The 17,457-nt window shown below is 44.8% G+C and overlaps 1 protein-coding gene across 9 annotated transcripts in view; it reads right to left on the minus strand.

The window, feature by feature from the left end:
* The window catches only part of cacna1g (calcium channel, voltage-dependent, T type, alpha 1G subunit), a 289,223-nt gene that overhangs the window by 41,774 nt on the left and 229,992 nt on the right, over positions 1-17,457 (minus strand). For 5 of the 9 annotated variants that reach the window (XM_069707505.1, XM_069707504.1, XM_069707503.1 and 2 more), the window contains 4 exons: positions 6,618-6,744; positions 5,513-5,638; positions 5,310-5,399; positions 4,905-5,118 (listed from right to left, as the gene is read on the minus strand). In XM_069707505.1, coding sequence (XP_069563606.1) covers positions 4,905-5,118; positions 5,310-5,399; positions 5,513-5,638; positions 6,618-6,744 — 557 coding nt within the window. Of the gene's footprint in view, positions 1-3,233; positions 3,285-4,904; positions 5,119-5,309; positions 5,400-5,512; positions 5,639-6,617; positions 6,745-17,457 lie in introns of all 9 variants that reach the window. The other 4 variants (XM_069707506.1, XM_069707502.1, XM_069707500.1 and 1 more) reach the window with 2 other exon arrangements.

The raw sequence follows: 17,457 nt of genomic DNA on the forward strand, positions 1-17,457 counted from the left end.
GTAGCCTGAAATTTCAAACATGTATTTAGGATGAATATAAACAACTTAACTACCTAAAACTCAGTCATCATGTTATAAAATGTATGTTGACGAGTAAATTCAAAACTAATGACTTCCCATTCAACATCAGCCTCATGTCCAAAGTCCCAAGTCTGGTGAAATTTGTTTCTAGTGTATGTCTATCCTTGTATCATTGCATTACAGTTGGATCCAACGTTTCATTAAGTCCGTGTGCGCTTGTGTTTGTGTAATTCTGCCACCTCTCCCCTCCACCTCTGTCGCTTCTCTTCCTCCCTCCATCTTCAGTGAAAGTCTTAACGCTCCTCCTCCATCATCTCTTTGTTCCTCTCCTGCCTCTAGCCTCCACACAGAGCTGCTCCAGTGCAGCACAGGCTAAAGATAAAGAGTCCGCACACAAACACACTGCGCGTGACAAGCACGCACACACGCACGCACACGCACGCACACACACACACACACACACACACACACACACACACACACACACACACACACACACACACACACACACACACACACACACACACACACACACACACACACACACACACACACTTAAATCTTACTCTGTGGGTGCTGACCACCCAAACACAAATACTCTGTGTGGACGCTGTTTTTCTTGTATGAGCTTTGGGTTCTTGGCAGTTCTGTAATTACCTTTGAGTAAAAATATCGAAATACTGCAAGCACTGATGCCCGTAGGTGAAAAATCGTATGGGATCAACAAGGGGTTGTGGGGGTCCTTCTGCCCTCTCACCGAGTCATCCAGACTGAGAGGAGAGGGGGATTTGAAGATGAGATAGCTGCTCCTGCATATTTTACAACCTGTTCTGCAGCCATCTGCTCTCTGACACACTCACATATGCGCACACACACACACACACACACACACACACACACACACACACACACACACACACACACACACACACACACACACACACACACACACACACGCACACATGCACACAAGAACACAAACCAACACCAACTCTGCCTTCCAAGAATGCGGCCCCATTTAACAGACATTGCACCTATGTGCAAACAAAGACACAACCGCTAGCATACACATACAAAACGTTCTTGATGTTTGCGAAAGACGGGTCATTATGCCATCATCATCTCTCCGCTTCTTCCATCTACAATAACAGTACCTTCAGCAGATCGCCATGGAAACTAGTTATGACAATTCAACAACATGTGCCAGGGAAGCAGTCCGGGTGGTCCGACAGCCCAGAGGTGACCTTTATGCCCGACAAGAACCAACTGCTGTGAACAAACCTGCTGCGGTCGCGTTTAATAACAACGTGTACTGCCGTGACCTTTGTACACCGCGAGTTGTAGTCAATCAGCCATTAGGTCAAGATACATTTATGCAGTTGGCAAGAGTCTTAATTCTGTTTCAGACCGGGATTTAATAATGCTATTCCACTGATACACAACAAGCTACAAATAGATTGTTTTTCCACCAAAGGAAACTATTTAAAGCCTCAAGTGAAACAAGCTCCGTAGGGTCGGAGCTGTGTTAAAAAAAACTGGCGATGTATTCTAATAGAGTTTGTTGCAATTTAATTTATTGTGATTACATTTAAATATTTTGGCACAGGAGGTCTTAAATTAAGCTTTTAAGCCACGCACATACTCAGTGGTAAAATAAGAGAATGTTTCTGATTGACTTTTTGTGGTTCAATGCCCTTTAATGGAGGCCAGTGACCTTTAAAAGGGGATGCAATTAGAGAATATTACTAACAGAGAGAACCTGGTTATCCAAGGTGACACTCCTTGTACAACCTGATGAAACTCCCAAATCTGGTTCTGATCCACAGTAATGGCAGTGAGATGAAATTACAAGACATAATGAAAGAAAAAAATACTGCCATTCATGTTCAAAGGATAATTCTGAGCAATCAAAACTCAGCATTTTCTTTTATAACAGCTTTAGTCATATTTCCAAATTTGGTTCTCATTGAGTTAGGCAAGAAACACAAGCAGTCAGATGACCAAACATAGCCAGAGAGAAAATATAGGCACACGGTCATTGGATTGCCTAAAGAATCTATTGTCAACATCCACCACACTCTACAGACAGTCCTGGTTCTCAGAGGTATCGCCCCCCCCTCAAAGAATGAAACTTAATAAGTTTTGCAATCCGCAATCACATAAATATTTCAAAAATTTGGAGTTTGGTTTATGACCAAATAACAAAACTTGCTGCTAGGTTCATCTGTACTTTGTGTTCAGTGCTAATTAGCAAATATTAGCATTCTAAAACAAAAAACAACAACAACATGGTTAGCTCAAAAAAACCACCTGGTGCCTCGGTGTTAGGCGGTGTTAGGTGGAGTGGCTCTGACAGAGCTGCTTGCATGGTTGTAGACTCTGGATCGAGCCAGGCTAACTGCAAGGCTCTTAGCATGACAATGTCAGCATGATTGTTGATGAGCCTATCACATTTAGTCAGACTAAAACACTGAACTACTGAATGAATTTCCAATACATTTTCTACAGACGTGTCTGGTTCCAAGATGAGGAATCCTACTGACATACCTTTTGCTTTTCATCTAGAGCAAGGGTCTCCAACCCGTTAGCTCGTGAGCTACAGGTTGGATATTTGGGTTGAGTACATATGTTGTAAAAGAAACTTACTCAGCTGGTTTGGTGGAGCTCCGAAATGACTTTTGGGGAGGAAATTATTATACCAACCAACAGAAATAAAAAAATTACAATGAATTTGAAGCCCAAGTGGCAACAAACTGGAATCATTCTTTAAGGACGACAGTGCTGTTTATGAAAAAAGACGCTCTGGAATCCTTTATCTTATAGCCAGTCTAACATTTGTTGTCCCTTAGTAACTCTCCCTTTCTCAACCTGTCCCCTTCTCAGTTTTACTGCTAACCTATCTCAACCAAAACCTTCTTCCCTTGTGGTGGTGGTGCAGCGGTGCAGTGCGGTGGTGCTGTGGACAGTGGATGGATCGCAGACGGCGTGGAAGAGCTGTGAAAGACAAAGCCACAACAGAGAAAACAGGTAACAGCATGTCCAGCGGACTGAGAGCTGATGGGAAAGAGGCAGGGGGGGCGGGTACGCGGGATGGGGCCCTACCTCCCGTGGTCATTGAACTTAGAACCCTAGCCACCATGGTGGGTGGTGGTGGTGGTGGTGGTGGTGGGGGGGTTTAAAGGGACACACAGAACATGCTGGAAACTCTGTACCTTTCAACGTGCCGTCAGAAAGGGCCCAACTCCCCCCCGGAACCATTAAATCTAGAGGAACGAGACCGTGTTAGTCAGAGAGAAGCAGGAGAAAGAAAGGAAGGAAGGATGGCTGAGAGTTAGAGACAGAAGACAGTCGAAGAGAGAGAAAGAGGGATGAAGTAAGGCCAGAAGGAAGCTATGAAATTTATGATTTATGTTCCTACGTTTGGTCTTTCCAGTAATTCTGAGTCCACTTCTTTCGATTTAACGATTTCATAACGACGGCTTCGTAACAATAAGGAAGTCGCTGATTCGCAAGTTGTCTTCACATAGAAGACATTTTCAACCACCTTCAAAACTTTATCCGCGAGAGCTACACCTGTAAGTTGTCTTTTTCTCTAAGCAACCTGTCGTTTTGTGTTGCTACTTTGCTCCCAGCATTTAGCCCTTTTGTCAAACTAAACAGCACTGTGTAGAAAAAACGTTTCCTGGCAAAGACACACCAGAAAAATCCAAAATAATGTTCAACTAAAAATCAGAGAAGGAAAAAGCAAAAACAGGGAAACAAACTCAGACGTATGAGAGTAGAAAAGGTAAAGGGCCTCCGGACTGTGTGTGATAGGGTCAGGGGGAGTTTCTTGATTGGTCAGATACCCTTGGCAGACACCTCCTGTAAAAGGAAGATCAAACTCCATCTGTATTTCTCAAGAACTTGACGGAAACATTCCGGTTATCGAATAAAATGTTCATAAAGAAGGAAATCCTCTTGGCAATAAGAAAAGCAACGATGTCCACTGCTCCTTCTACAAAATATGAAAAAGAAAGTGCCTTTGGAATAAGTGGGTAAAATACTGCAAGTACAGGCACCAAATTCTCTAGAGGGCTAATGCTAGCAGATGCTAGCACTGGTGTTTTTGGGGTGTAGGAGGCAGTGGAAAGAAAAAAAAAAAAAAAAACCAAGCAGTTTGTCACCAACTCCTATACAGCCGAAGGGGAGGGGGGGACAGGCAGGGAATTAGCTCTAACTCCTACAGATCTCACCCAAAGTGATCTTCGGACTTACTCCTCCTTTTCTTCCAGATTTTGGTCTGTCCCTGCCCCTGCGGCTGTACTAAACCACATGCACAAGAGAGGAAGGGAGGGAGGTCATCTCCTTTTCGATCAGGGGGGTTATAAATGATCAACAACTCCCCCTCCCTCTAGCTCTGTATACCCAACACCATGCAAGCCCCGTAACGTCAGCACTCACTGGGCATGCTCCAAGAGGCCATCCCAAGCACGGCGTCTACGGTAGACCAGGCAAGGTAAGGGAGGTGGGGAAGGGAGGAGGCTAACTCCAGCGGTCAGCTGTCCTAACTCTGCAAACCCACCAATTATGGGAGCTTTTCTTAACATCCAGCTTGATCGATCTGATGTTGAAGAAGAGCCTCCACGGTCTGTTAAAGAGTCGGCAGAGCGAGAGCAGGCGACCAAAAATCTACATTAAAAAAAAATAGCCCGAGGACTCACGAGTAAAAGGGGAAAGGGAAGGTTCTACCGCAGACTAGCAATCGTAGTTGGTACTAGCTCACTAATTGCGTTCTTCCGGATTCGGCCAAACCAAATTAAAAAGCAAAAAGAAACCCGCCCCCGAAAAAGGCTCAAGCTCAAATCAAGCAGGACTCAGAAAGATGTGGAAAGACTACCGACCAGCAAGCTCCTTCTCCTTACTCCGTCTCTTTTTCTCCATGCGTTTCAGCCTCTTCTCCTCCCTGCGTTTGGCCTCTTCGGCCTCCTGGTGCCGCCGACACTTGTGGAAGTTCTCCACCACCACGCCCACGAACATGTTGAGCACGAAGAAGGCGACGATCAGGAGGAAGGAGATGAAGTAGAGCAGCATCCATGGGTTGTGGTTCATTTCCGGCTGAAACGTACAAAAAAACACACGTGGAGGATTTTCATTAGCGATCCAGAAGTCTTCATATCGCTCATATAGCATTGTACCTTAGGATTGACTGCTAAGTAAATCTTCATTAGCGGATAACGCTTTTGCCATGACATGGGCCCTGCACAAATTTCACATTTGTTTTTGTGTGTATAATTTAAAATATTTACCTGTTGGTCAACTCCTACAGCGTCCAGTCCATTGTACATAATGTCCACCCAGCCATCTTTTGACGCCAGTACAAATAGAGACATCAAGGCCTGACAGAAAGAAGGAAAATGAGTGAAACCTAAATATAAGGCTTGCAAAACTTTATCAATACATTTATTTATATATTTATCTGTCAGGAGTGTTGGCATTTCGGAGGTCTTACCTGTCCCAGGTTGTCGAAGTTGTACTTGTGTCTGACCCATTTGTGGCCAGCTGCATAACATTCGGACTTATTGGTGATGTTTCTCACGTCCTCTCCTTGACAAACGAAGAACTTTCCCTTGAAAAGCTGGAGAGAAAAACATAAACATGTCAGTATTTTACTCTGATCCTCAAAAGGAAACGATCCATAAAACAAAATTACGCTCTTTGTGTTTGGTTTGGTAGAATCATAGACAACAAGTAGGAGGGAGGGAGTTTTCACGAAGAGGACCTTAGCCTCAGAAGATACCCCTTTGATTTATTCATTTTTAGCATGCATACTGTATCAATGCAGAACACCTTGAGACCTTCGGTTTTTCCAAAGATATATCAAAGATAAAACGTTGGTAGGGTCAAAGGTATTTTTTGCTTTGAAGATGGGCTGGCAGAGCTTCCCGTGTCAGCCCAGGTTGAGTTTATTAAAAGCTAGTATTAGGGATACGTTTGAGGATTAAATTTGTCCAAAACTAGAAGTTAGAAGGAAGAGTACAAAATGCAGCAATGACTGTGTGCTAAAAAAAACACAACATCACAAATCAAATGTAGGTCATCGAATGACCGTACTTGGATTGGCAACAATTGGAACATTTCGACTCCGGAGGTTAAGGACGATGGAGTGAATGTCCCAATCACAGCTTCATGGTATTATCACAGCCATTAACCCTTCATCACACTACTTTACTAGGACAGATGGTTGATGGACATTAACATGCAGATGGCAGATAAACAGGGGCTGAAACTGCACCAAGGGCACAGAGCTCGTTGGTATAGATTGGTCCTTGGGCTGTTAGCCATTAAAATCTCCATTGCGACCCGATAAGCATATATAAGTGTCCGGGCATATGAGTTACGACGTGGAGAGGGCACATGGAACAACTAAGTTGTTTCTGCTAAGATTTCTTGATGTTTGTAGACCAAAGGTGAGGCAGGATAGAACGGGTAAATTTGAGAGTATTTGTCACACCTCAAACTGTTGCAGTGTGGTGTAGGGCCGTGGTCTGACAGTTTTTGCTTTCTCATTATTTCTGCCCGTATCCTCCTCTCTCTCTCTCCTCCCGCTCTCTCACCTGCACTCCGAGGATGCCGAAGATAATGAAGAAAGCACAGCAGATGACCACGATGTTGCCGATGGGCTTCAGTGAGGACATCAGGGTCTCCACCACCAGCTTCAGCCCCGGGGCTCTGCTGATCACACTGGAACATGGCAAATAATAGGATATTAGTGTGTGTGTGTGTGTGTGTGTGTGTGTGTGTGTGTGTGTGCAGAGCACTCTTAGGTCACTTACATTGGAGCTCAGACCAGATGGAGAAGGGCTGCCTGCAGCGTTTCAACCCGCAACCTCCTCACACCCCACACACACACCCTCAGGCCCTCACCCCAGGCACACACACACATTTATACACACTTTTTCTTTTCTTGATTTCCCTTGTTTGTCACACTATCTCTCATTTGACATTTTGAAACCCAAAACTCGATAACAAAAATATCGCTCACACCTGCTTTATTCTTTCTTTTTTTTTTAAAACCTCTCTTTTTGCAGTTTTACATCCCTTTAATTCTTGTAGTCAAGGAAACAGACACATGTAATTAAGCCAACGGACTGATGAGGATGTTTAATTAGTGCCAGCAGGGCACCCGGCACTGCCCTGCAGCTGAGCTCCTCTGACAGGGTGAAACTCACACACACACACGCACGCACGCACACGCACACGCACACACACACACACACACACACACACACACACACACACACACACACACACACACACACACACACACGTATATGACATAAAACCTAATGCACACACACAGAAAACACATTTGCAACAGCATCTCTTCACACACACACACACACACACACACACACACACACACACACACACACACACACACACACACACACACACACACACACACACACACACACACACACACACATCAGAGTCAATATGAAGTGATAGATAAGATGAGACATGAAAGACATGAAAAAGAAAAACAATGGCAGACAGTGAAAAAGGCTGTCGAGGTGCTAATCCGCCCCGCCTTTGTCTATTCGTCTTTGTCTCCACTGTATGTTTTCCCTTTAGCTGACAGCTGACTGGAGGAAGAGTCGATAGCACATTAAGAGAAGACATGAGATAATAAGGAGTCAGGGCAGACCAAGGCTACGCTGATCAATAGCTTTGATCAGGGAATAACGAGCCGATGGCTACACCTCGGCGGTTTGCCCCCTCACTGCCTCGCTTGATATTCTGCTGATGGCCTATAGGGGGCACTGGTGTTCAAGAGCTGCATCTGTGTCTCCTTCTGGGATTCACTGTTACGCTATGGGAACATATTCACATTAAATTCCTGAGTAAAGACAGGGATCAAGGTCCAGTTTACAGTTTTTTGGGTAATTTTATGTTGAAGAAGTTTCCCATCTTTTGTTGGCAACGCTTAAAAAGTGTAAAACTGTTGACGGTGCGTTTTAAAGACATGTTGAATCAGTGTTTTTCTGTCAAATATATACGTATGTATGATTATGCTTCAAAAAAAATGTTTGTTTATTTGTTTAACTTAAATAATATCATGATCCAGACCGGCTTGCAAATGTAGCTTGAGAAGGATTTTATAAGAAACTTCCCGATGAAGTCGGTGAGTTTGCAGAATCTCTCAAGGACAGAAGTGCATTGTGTACACTTCACTCCAAAACACACATTACCTGTAAGAAGTGTTTCCACACACTGCCTGCTTTGCATATGAAAAACCCCGGGGCAGCCTCTCTCCCTCTTTACATCATGTTCCTCCATTTGAGCTCCACTCTGACAAGTATGCTGAAGTGAAAAGGGGCTTATTAAGGAGGGGAACGAAGGAGAGACGAGCCTCTTATTCTCGGTCAATACACTCTGATGATGCGGTACACGAAGGACACACTGCGATGGGCTCCTCTCCGTAACGTCTATTTGCATATGACACACATGAAAAAAAAAAAAAAAAAAAAAGGAAGTGAGCTGGAGCTGGATGGATGAAGGGAGCCAGGGGGAGAAAAAGTTCTTCTAATCTTCTAATCTACCTCTCTGCATAATTTCATAGCAGCTCACAGCGTGTCCTTGTTTTGTGTGCCGTACAAAGGAGCGCGCTGCGACGCTCAACACCTGCACATGTCGCACCACCCGCCTCCCTCCACTGCCAGCCTCCCTCCACCCACCGCCTCCCTCCACCAGGCGCCCCCTCCACCCACCTCTCTCCACCCACCTCCTCCCTCTACCCACCGCCTCCCTCCACCAGGCGCCCCCTCCACCCGCCTCTCTCCACCCGCCTCGTCCACCGCCCGCCTCCCTCCACCGAAAGCCTCCCTCCACCCACCTCCTCCGCCCGCCTCCCTCCACCACCCGCCATATCCGTCACATTGAGGAAAGAGAACAACAAGTAGAGCAATAAGTGGCAGGCATGTTCTCACAGTGCAAACACTGGGTGTAATTAAGCGATGCTGAGAGATAGAAATAGGGAACAGAGGGAGGAGAGGAGGGCTGATGAGATATAGAGAGAATAAAGAATGAGGCAGCTTCTATTTTTTTGCTTTTTTTTTTGTCGAAAGGTCTCGCTCCACCTTGCTGGATAAACTTCTTTGTACTCTTTTCTTTGTCAGCCTGCAGCTCTCCTTGCCCTGCAAGTACCTAATGATACCGCTCACTGTTTTTGTAAATAAAACGTAAGCAGTCACCCAATTAATTCACATTAAGGAAATCTTAACACATTGAAGAATGGTAATTATATGTAAGTTAATTAGGCCTCCGTTTGCACCAAGTGGAAACCAACAGTGATGTCACCAATCATTTTGTGAACGGCCGTTGAAAACCTCAAGTTCGTAATTTGGTCTGCGCCATTTTGCTTGTCCCGAGCGGTTTGGAGCCGGGCGGGCGGTTTGGCCCACTGATAGCCGTAACCTGACTGCACCACAGGGCTGTCAATCAAACAGACACACCCCCGAAAACACGGCTTTTTGAAGCTTATTTTATAATTAATGACGGGATGATTTTCAGATGGACGGCCAGAAAACGAATAAGAAGGAGTGACTTTAGTTAACAACACCGAGATAACTCATGGAGAAATGATATTGACTGAGAATTTGATGACACTAGTTGAATGGCAGTCTTTGGAGCCGGAGGCTTTTTGGAGTCGACCTCTAGTGGCACTTGGTGGTATTGCAGCTTAAGGCACTTCTGCATCGGCCTCATTTTTCAGAGCCATTCTAGGCTCAGCACTGATAGCTAGAGTACAAGGGTTAAATAATACAAAAAAACTTCACACCCTCGAGATAATTACATCATCACCAAGTGACGGATAAACTCAAAGGCTGATCTGACAGAGGTCAGCCACAGTGGGGATTATCAATAAACCAGCCTATTGACCAGCTTTGACCTCACAACCACAAAGCGGTTCAGATCAGTCCGCCTGTAATGAAGCTCTGGAGTGTGTGGCGGGTGTAATTAATGGACAAACGAATGGTGTGTGTGTGTGTGTGTGGGGGGGTTTCTAGGTTGCAGCTGAGTTGTCGCTGAGGTGTAGGTGGTGTCGGGTGACATAAAAGTGCCATTTGATGACACAGGGTGCTAACTTGTGGGCCTTCCCTGAGGCAACCCTCAACTCAGGTTGTGGGCTTGATGAATGACTGCAGAGGTGTGTGTGTGTGTGTGTGTGTGTGTGTGTGTGTGTGTGTGTGTGTGTGTGTGTGTGTGTGTGTGTGTGTGTGTGTGTGTGTGTGCGTGTGTGTGTGTGCGTGTGCGCGTGTGCGCGCGTGCCTCCCGTTAAACAAAGCTCATGCATCATTCTGTCACGTGTAGACACACACAGGTTTGTGTACCCCTGTGGACCCTCCTTTCTTGTCCGATGTGATGTCATTAATACCTCTAATGAGAAACAAATAGCAACAGACTGCTGCACACAAACACACTCACGCATCTGACGTCACCTGGGTCCCGCACTACGGAGCAGGTTCATCATACCCAGCATATCTTTACCTTATATGGTTTAACTAAATTGAGCAAACGTAATCACGCCGACTGGTCACATGACACGTTTTAACTCGCTAAATCCAGGACAGGGCTGGGTATCATTCAAAAATGTTTGATACTGGTACAGATACCCTGACTTCAGTACTGGTCCTTTTTACGATACTAGTTTTATAAAAATCCATTTTAATAAATAGGACATTATATTACACATTACAGTATGGTATACCTCACATGCAAGTTATAGTTAGACACTACAATTTATCGATGTTCCCTAAACATCCAGTTACTGCTACTCACACAGGTGAATGGCTAACAATTAGTTTAAAAAAAAGGGAAATAAGGTGCTCTGATATTGTATTTAAACTACACAAGTTGAAATAGAGTGATTTTGATCTGCATGGTGTGGAATATAGATCTGCTTAGTGCATATGAGGGCTCATATGTTGTATGCTAATACAATATAATTTGGGTTGTCTTCCTTCACCCCCTGGAGACAGCCATCTGATAATGCTTCAAAGAACAACTGTATGTGACCCCACAGGTTGCAGACCTCCTACTGTGACCTTTTGGTTTGGCCAAGCAGTATCACTCTCATTTACATACACAGCCTTTTGTCTACACCTTAAGATTGGTAGTGATGGTACGACCTATATGTAAGTAATATGATATGATATATATATTTGTGTTGTATTGTTGTAAACATATCCTAGCACAGAAGCACAAAATATATACTGACTGTAAGCATTGTAGAACACATGGCTTATGCAGGAACTTAACACGTTGGGGTCACAGTAGGGTGCAACTCACTATCAGATCAAAAGGGAGATGTGGTTCAAACGGAGGACAGTGGAAAAGTACTGAGACAAACATACTATGCAAATGTTCCCGCCTCACTGTAGGTAACACCTCTTCCTATAGTATAAGTGTATGTGCCGGAAAGGGGGAAGTCAGAATCCAACAAAGAGACCTCAGGTTGATGTTGGGCTCTCCAAGATATCTTGTAAACTATGCTTAATAAAAATCAACTAAAACCGGTAAATGCCTAAAATACTGCTTCTATCAACGGACCCGGGGAAAACGATTGGGGACAATAATTTGAGATACAACAATTTGGGGGCTCGTCCGGGATAGAGGCATATTCGGACCTGATTCAGCGAAGCACAGGCACTCAGGGGGGGGGGGGGGGGGGGGGGGGGGGGGGGGGGGGGGGGGGGGGGGGGGGGGGGGGGGGGGGGGGGGGGGGGGGGGGGGGGGGGGGGGGGGGGGGGGGGGGGGGGGGGAGACCAGGTCGACCGCACGAAGGTAAGCAGAAAACCGAGTTTAAACTGAATTTCTGCGATTGACTACTACTAAAAAAGTCTCTGTGAATCTGGGTAAACTGAATCGCTAAAAAGGCAAAATAAAGTTGTGGAGAGCGGAATCTCTCGGGAAGAGAAGCGGGTAAAGTCCAGGTTGTGGCGGACCAAACCAGGGCCTGACGGGGCACTGGTGAAGCCGGGTGAAACGCCCGGGGGAATTAAGGAAACCCCCGAACTAAGTCCTGGTGGTGGCGGACCCCACCAGGGTCTGACGAGGCCTTGGCAAGCGCTGGGTTAGAGGCCCGGGGGAATTTCAGGCACCCCCGAATTCTGGGGGTTGGAAAACCCGGGGAGCGTGAATCTGAACAAGAGGGTTAAAAAGAGTTGTAAAATATAATACTCAGAGAACGGCGACTCTCAAAAATAGAGTGGTTGAGATTCCCGGGGAGTAAATCTCTCAAAAAGAGTGGTTGAGATGCCCGGGGAGTGACTCTCCCAAAATAAAGCGAAATAGAGCAGTAGCGAAGCTCAGAGAGTGAATCTCTCTTAGAAATAACGTTAAAAAAAAGCTGTAGTTAGAATACTTGGAGAGCGGTGAATCTCTCAGAAATAACGTTAAATAGAGTTGTAGTTATAATACTGGGAGAGCGGTAAGTCACTCAGAAATAGTTTTTTTTTTTTTTTGTTTTGGGTCGAAACGCCCGGAGTGTATGAACTCAGAAAGAGGTTTTTTTGTTTTGGGTCGAAACGCCCGGAGTGTATGAACTCAGAAATATGAACTCAGAAATAGGTTTTTTCTTTTGGGTTGAAAACATGGGTGGCTTCCAAGAACTAAGCAAGTTTTATAGAGACATCCAGTCTCGGCAAGTTCTTGTTCTGTGGGGACAAAGGGTGGTGTTGGTGGAGAAGTGAGCGTGAATTAAAAGATTTGTGGTATCTGGGGCGACCCCTAGAGTGAGACCGGACTGAATTTATTCAGCCTAGAAGCTTGTCTCACTAGATCCACAAATTGACCTAAAGGAGTCATTCACACTCAATCTCCACGTGTGTGTTGAATTATCACTGTGTGGTAGTGTTGAATAAACAGTAAAAAACATTTTAAAAAAGGAGATGGAAGGTGAATTTGATCGAGAGTGTTTGGAGTATGGGGGCTGTGACCCAGAAGTGAATATAGGAGAACAGTGAGTTCTCATTAGGATACAGTTGAGTAGTGGATGTAACAAGGGAGTCAGAAAGTGAGAAATGAGAGAATATGATAAGTTAACTGAAGGAAACAGAAGGATTCCCCATGGACCAGGACATGATGGTGGTGTGGCCATGGCTGAGTAGAGCAGAAAATAAGACCAGACAAGACATAAAGAAATGTGAAGAAGGTGGTCCTAAGAGGTGGACAGAAAAAAGGAAGAGATACAGGATAGGAGAAGAAGATTGCATAATATGGCAGTAGTAGGCAGAGCCACACAGCAAGTGTGGGAGAGTAAAAGAAAAGACCAGATGAACAAAATTACTGAGAGAGAAGGATAACATAAACAGAGGCAGAATCTCAGTCAGAAATAACAAAAATTGAAGTAAGCAAAAAATAAAATCAGAACACAGTAAAACTAACGCTGAAAGATCGCGCTAAAACAGACAAATGACTAGAATAATCCAGAACGTAATAATATATAAATAAAAGAACGGGAACAATTAATAATAGTGATAGTTAAAAACGAAATAATAAAAAAGATAGAGAAACAATATGGTTAAGAAAGCCAATTAAAAAAAAAAGAAAAAAGAAACAAACAAATATAGGTTAAAGACTGAAGAAAGTACATGAATAAACAAGAATAACCTAAGATAAGTGATAGCATAGAGATAACAGAGGAAAAAGCAACAGGAGGAGGAGCTGTTAAAGGCTCAGCTTTTGAAACTCCAATTAGATGACCCCAGATGCAAAAGCTACTGATAAGTAAAAAGGACACAAAACAACAGGGAGAGTAAGGGAGAAAATTAGGTAAGAGACAGCAAAATCTGCATCACAGCCCCGTGAGAGCCCTAAGGTGGGAAAATCAAACGAACCCACAGTAAAAACGAGAGATATTATAAGATGCAAAGATCACGGACAGATTGAGAGGGTTTGGGTGTGGTAGCCAGAGAGGGAAGCAAGAGGACTCTACCAGTGCAGAGGAAGATGAAACTCTGCAACAACACAGTCAAGACACCCTGAGAGCAAAGGAGGCAATACAGCAGACCAGCACCATGTCTGCACCGCAAGAAGTGGACAGAGAGAGTGAGGACAGAGACAAACACTCCTCCTCGGAGCAACCACAAGCAACAGGCATCAAAATAAAGACCAATAAAAAAAAAGAAAAGACACTGAAATCATGACAAGAGGCCGTAAAACACCGAGATGGATCCGGTGGCACAAGTACGGGAGGCACGGACAATCTGGGTGTCAGAAACAGTTGGCTGACCTCAACAGACTCCACCGACTCGAACTCCTTTCATACCTGTCACGTGATCACTGCTAAGAGACACTAACAACAGAATGCTACAGGGGATCAAAGGGGGCGGTGATGTGGAAAAAGGCGTTAAACAATCAAACAGGAAGTCTGATGAACCAGCAATTCAACTTCTGAAACAGTAACTGTCTCAGAAGAATAGTTGTTTGATTGGATAAGATAAAGTAAAATAAATCAACTTAAAATAATATGAGATTAGTTAGAGCTGAGTTAATAGAAAAGATAGAACGAAGTTAAGAGATCAAAGTTAAGGATAAGATAGATCAAAGAAAATAAGAGAATACTAAGTTTTAAGACGTAAAAGTTAAAAAATTTAAAGGGGCCCAAAGACAGTGTAGTATAGAAGAGCGCGAGTCACACCAGAAGTAGAAGGGCGGATTAGAATAAGTAGATAAATAATAATAGAACCACAATATAAAATAAAGAAAAGAAAAGATAATGAGCAAAAGACTAGGAGGAACCTTACTGCCGCCTTATTCTGGACCGCGCAAGCGGCAATGGTGTTTATATCACTCAAAAACGCTCTTAGCACTGTTTCTGATCTTGCTGTCCCTGACTACAAAGTTCCATTCTATCTGGATGTTTCTGAAACAGCCCAGACAGCAAATGGTGTGCTGTTTCAGAGAAAGGGGGGGACAGGAAGGTGTTGATATATGTAAGTGTGATACTAGATGTTACAGAGAAGTGACACCCCCATGTAAACACTAGACTACATACAACACACTCATACAGTACGTGGACGACCTACTACTGGCCTCTGCCACAGCGGAGGATTGCCTCACTGCCACACGGACACTCCTGTTGCATCTCTTTACACATGGGTTTAAGGTTAGTAAAAACAAACTACAAGTTGCACGACAGCAGGTGTCATTTTTGGGTCGATTAATATCACAAAAGGGGGCCTCAATGTCGCCTGCACACCGAACATCGATCCTGCACCACCCAAAACCATTGACAGTCAAAACCATGCTCTCGTTTCTGGGACTGGTCGGATATAGTAGACACTATATACCTGAGTTCACATGCCTCACCCAGAGCTTACGTAACATGGTGAGAGAGGTGGGCATGCATAATCTCACTGGGCCGCTAAAATGGACTATCACGGCCGAACAGGCATTCATTAAACTTAAACAATTATTAGCCAACTCGTCCGAGCTGGCATTGGCGGACTACACTCTACTCTTTTATTTGGATGTTTCTGAAACAAACACAGTTGTAAATGGTGTGTTGTTTCAGAAAAAAGGGGGTGATAGGACAATATTGACATATTTAAGTGTCATGCTGGATCCAATGGAAAAAAGGCATCCATCATGCACAAGACATGCAGCAGGAGTAGTCAAACTCATTACAAAATGCGCCCATAGTCATGCAACATCAACTGATAGTACTCACCACACACACAGTCGTGGCATATGTGAATTCTATAGCGTTCACCATGTCATCACTAAGACAGACCAGACTGGACAAAACACTGACAGCACCGCACATCACATACACACATGAAGGCATAAACATGGCAGACAACATGGGAGAAGGGGAGCCGCATGTATGTGAAGAAAGGGTGCAGAAAGATGTCAGGGTGAGAGAGAGCTTGCAGAACATCCCTTACAGGAAGCTGAGGAAACATTGTTCACCGACGGCTGTTGTTACAGATATCCAGTGGAAGGACTGAAAGCAGCCCTAGCGGTAGTCAGGAGAACGCAGGCAGGATTTGAAGAAGTGGTGGCAGAACCAGTGGAGGGAAAGGAATCAGCGCAGATTGCAGAATTACAAGCTTTGATTAGAGTGCTGGAATGGGCCGAAGGAAAAATTGTAAATATTTACACAGACGCAGCATATGTGGTGGGCGCTATTCACGTAGAGCTGAGGCAATGGATCAGAGCAGGATTCCTGACTGCGGACAAGACACCCATCAGAATGAATTAGACACTGAAAAGTAAAATCAGTAAAGTATGTGCTCAAACCAAACTGTCCTGGGTGGAGGCTCTGCCAGTAGCATTGATGGCAGTGCACAGCTCTGTGAATTCTACCACAGGGTTCACCGCTTTTGAGCTGTGGACTGGACAGCAGTTTCCGGGTCCAGGCGCAGGAAACCCGGTGACGATCGAAACAAGTTCCTGGATGAAATATAAGCCATACTATGATCAACTAACAGCTTTGGTGTCAAGTTTCTCTACACAGGTAGCCGAGACAGGCTCCCTGGGGAGCCAGGAACGCCGCACACGGCCGAGTGGGTCCTTCTGAAGGTCCTGAAACGAAAGTGGGACGAGCCACGGTGGACCGGACCGTTCCTGGTGACAGAGAGGACCTCCCATGCAGTGAGGCTCAAAGGAAAAGGAGACACGTGGTATCACTTGACCCAGTGCGCGCCAGCACTGGAACCGCAGCGGACTCTGGAGGAGGCGAGCACCGACGTCGCCACAAACACCTCGAGCCCGGCTGGAACAGATGACATCGCATCAAAAGGGGTAGAATAATCCCCTCAACGAGTAGATACCGAGATAGTCTACTCTCCGTATCCGAAGCAAGAAGACAGCCGACTCGAACGAGGGAGGGCTCGTTTGCATCAAGTGTCTGCCACGTCACTCGAAGATCGCAAATTGAAGATTCACATAAATAAATTTTATGTTTTGCTTGGCTATTGATACCTGTGCTGTTAATTGATGCAATAATTCTGTTGACAAAGTAAGATGAACAAGAGAACCAGTCTCTGGGGTGACTGGAGATGGAACATGGCCTTGGGACTCATCTCTGCAGGTGTAGTATGTGTCATATTATGGGAGATAGGGATTTCAGGTGTGCCATTGGGACCAGAGGAGCAACATAACTAGACAAGGGCACTCATCAGATGAAAAAGGGAACAACCACGCCGGGTACAGTTCACCCGAAGAACACCGACAGAGAAAAAGATATCAGGTCGTATGTAATAGTTGTGAATGTCATCTAGCTTAGCATTTTTTGTATTTTTGTGGTTAATAATACCTGTCAAAATGGTGATCTCTTAAATTGAGATCAAAAGGGGGAATTGTGGAATATAGATCTGCTTAGTGCATATGAGGGCTCATATGTTGTATGCTAATACAATATAATTTGGGTTGTCTTCCTTCACC

Source organism: Brachyistius frenatus, unplaced genomic scaffold (genome assembly GCF_029030835.1).
Source record: "Brachyistius frenatus isolate BFR_SWC_R1_liver_20210118 unplaced genomic scaffold, ASM2903083v1 Contig_69, whole genome shotgun sequence".
Classification (NCBI taxonomy): Eukaryota; Metazoa; Chordata; class Actinopteri; family Embiotocidae; genus Brachyistius; species Brachyistius frenatus.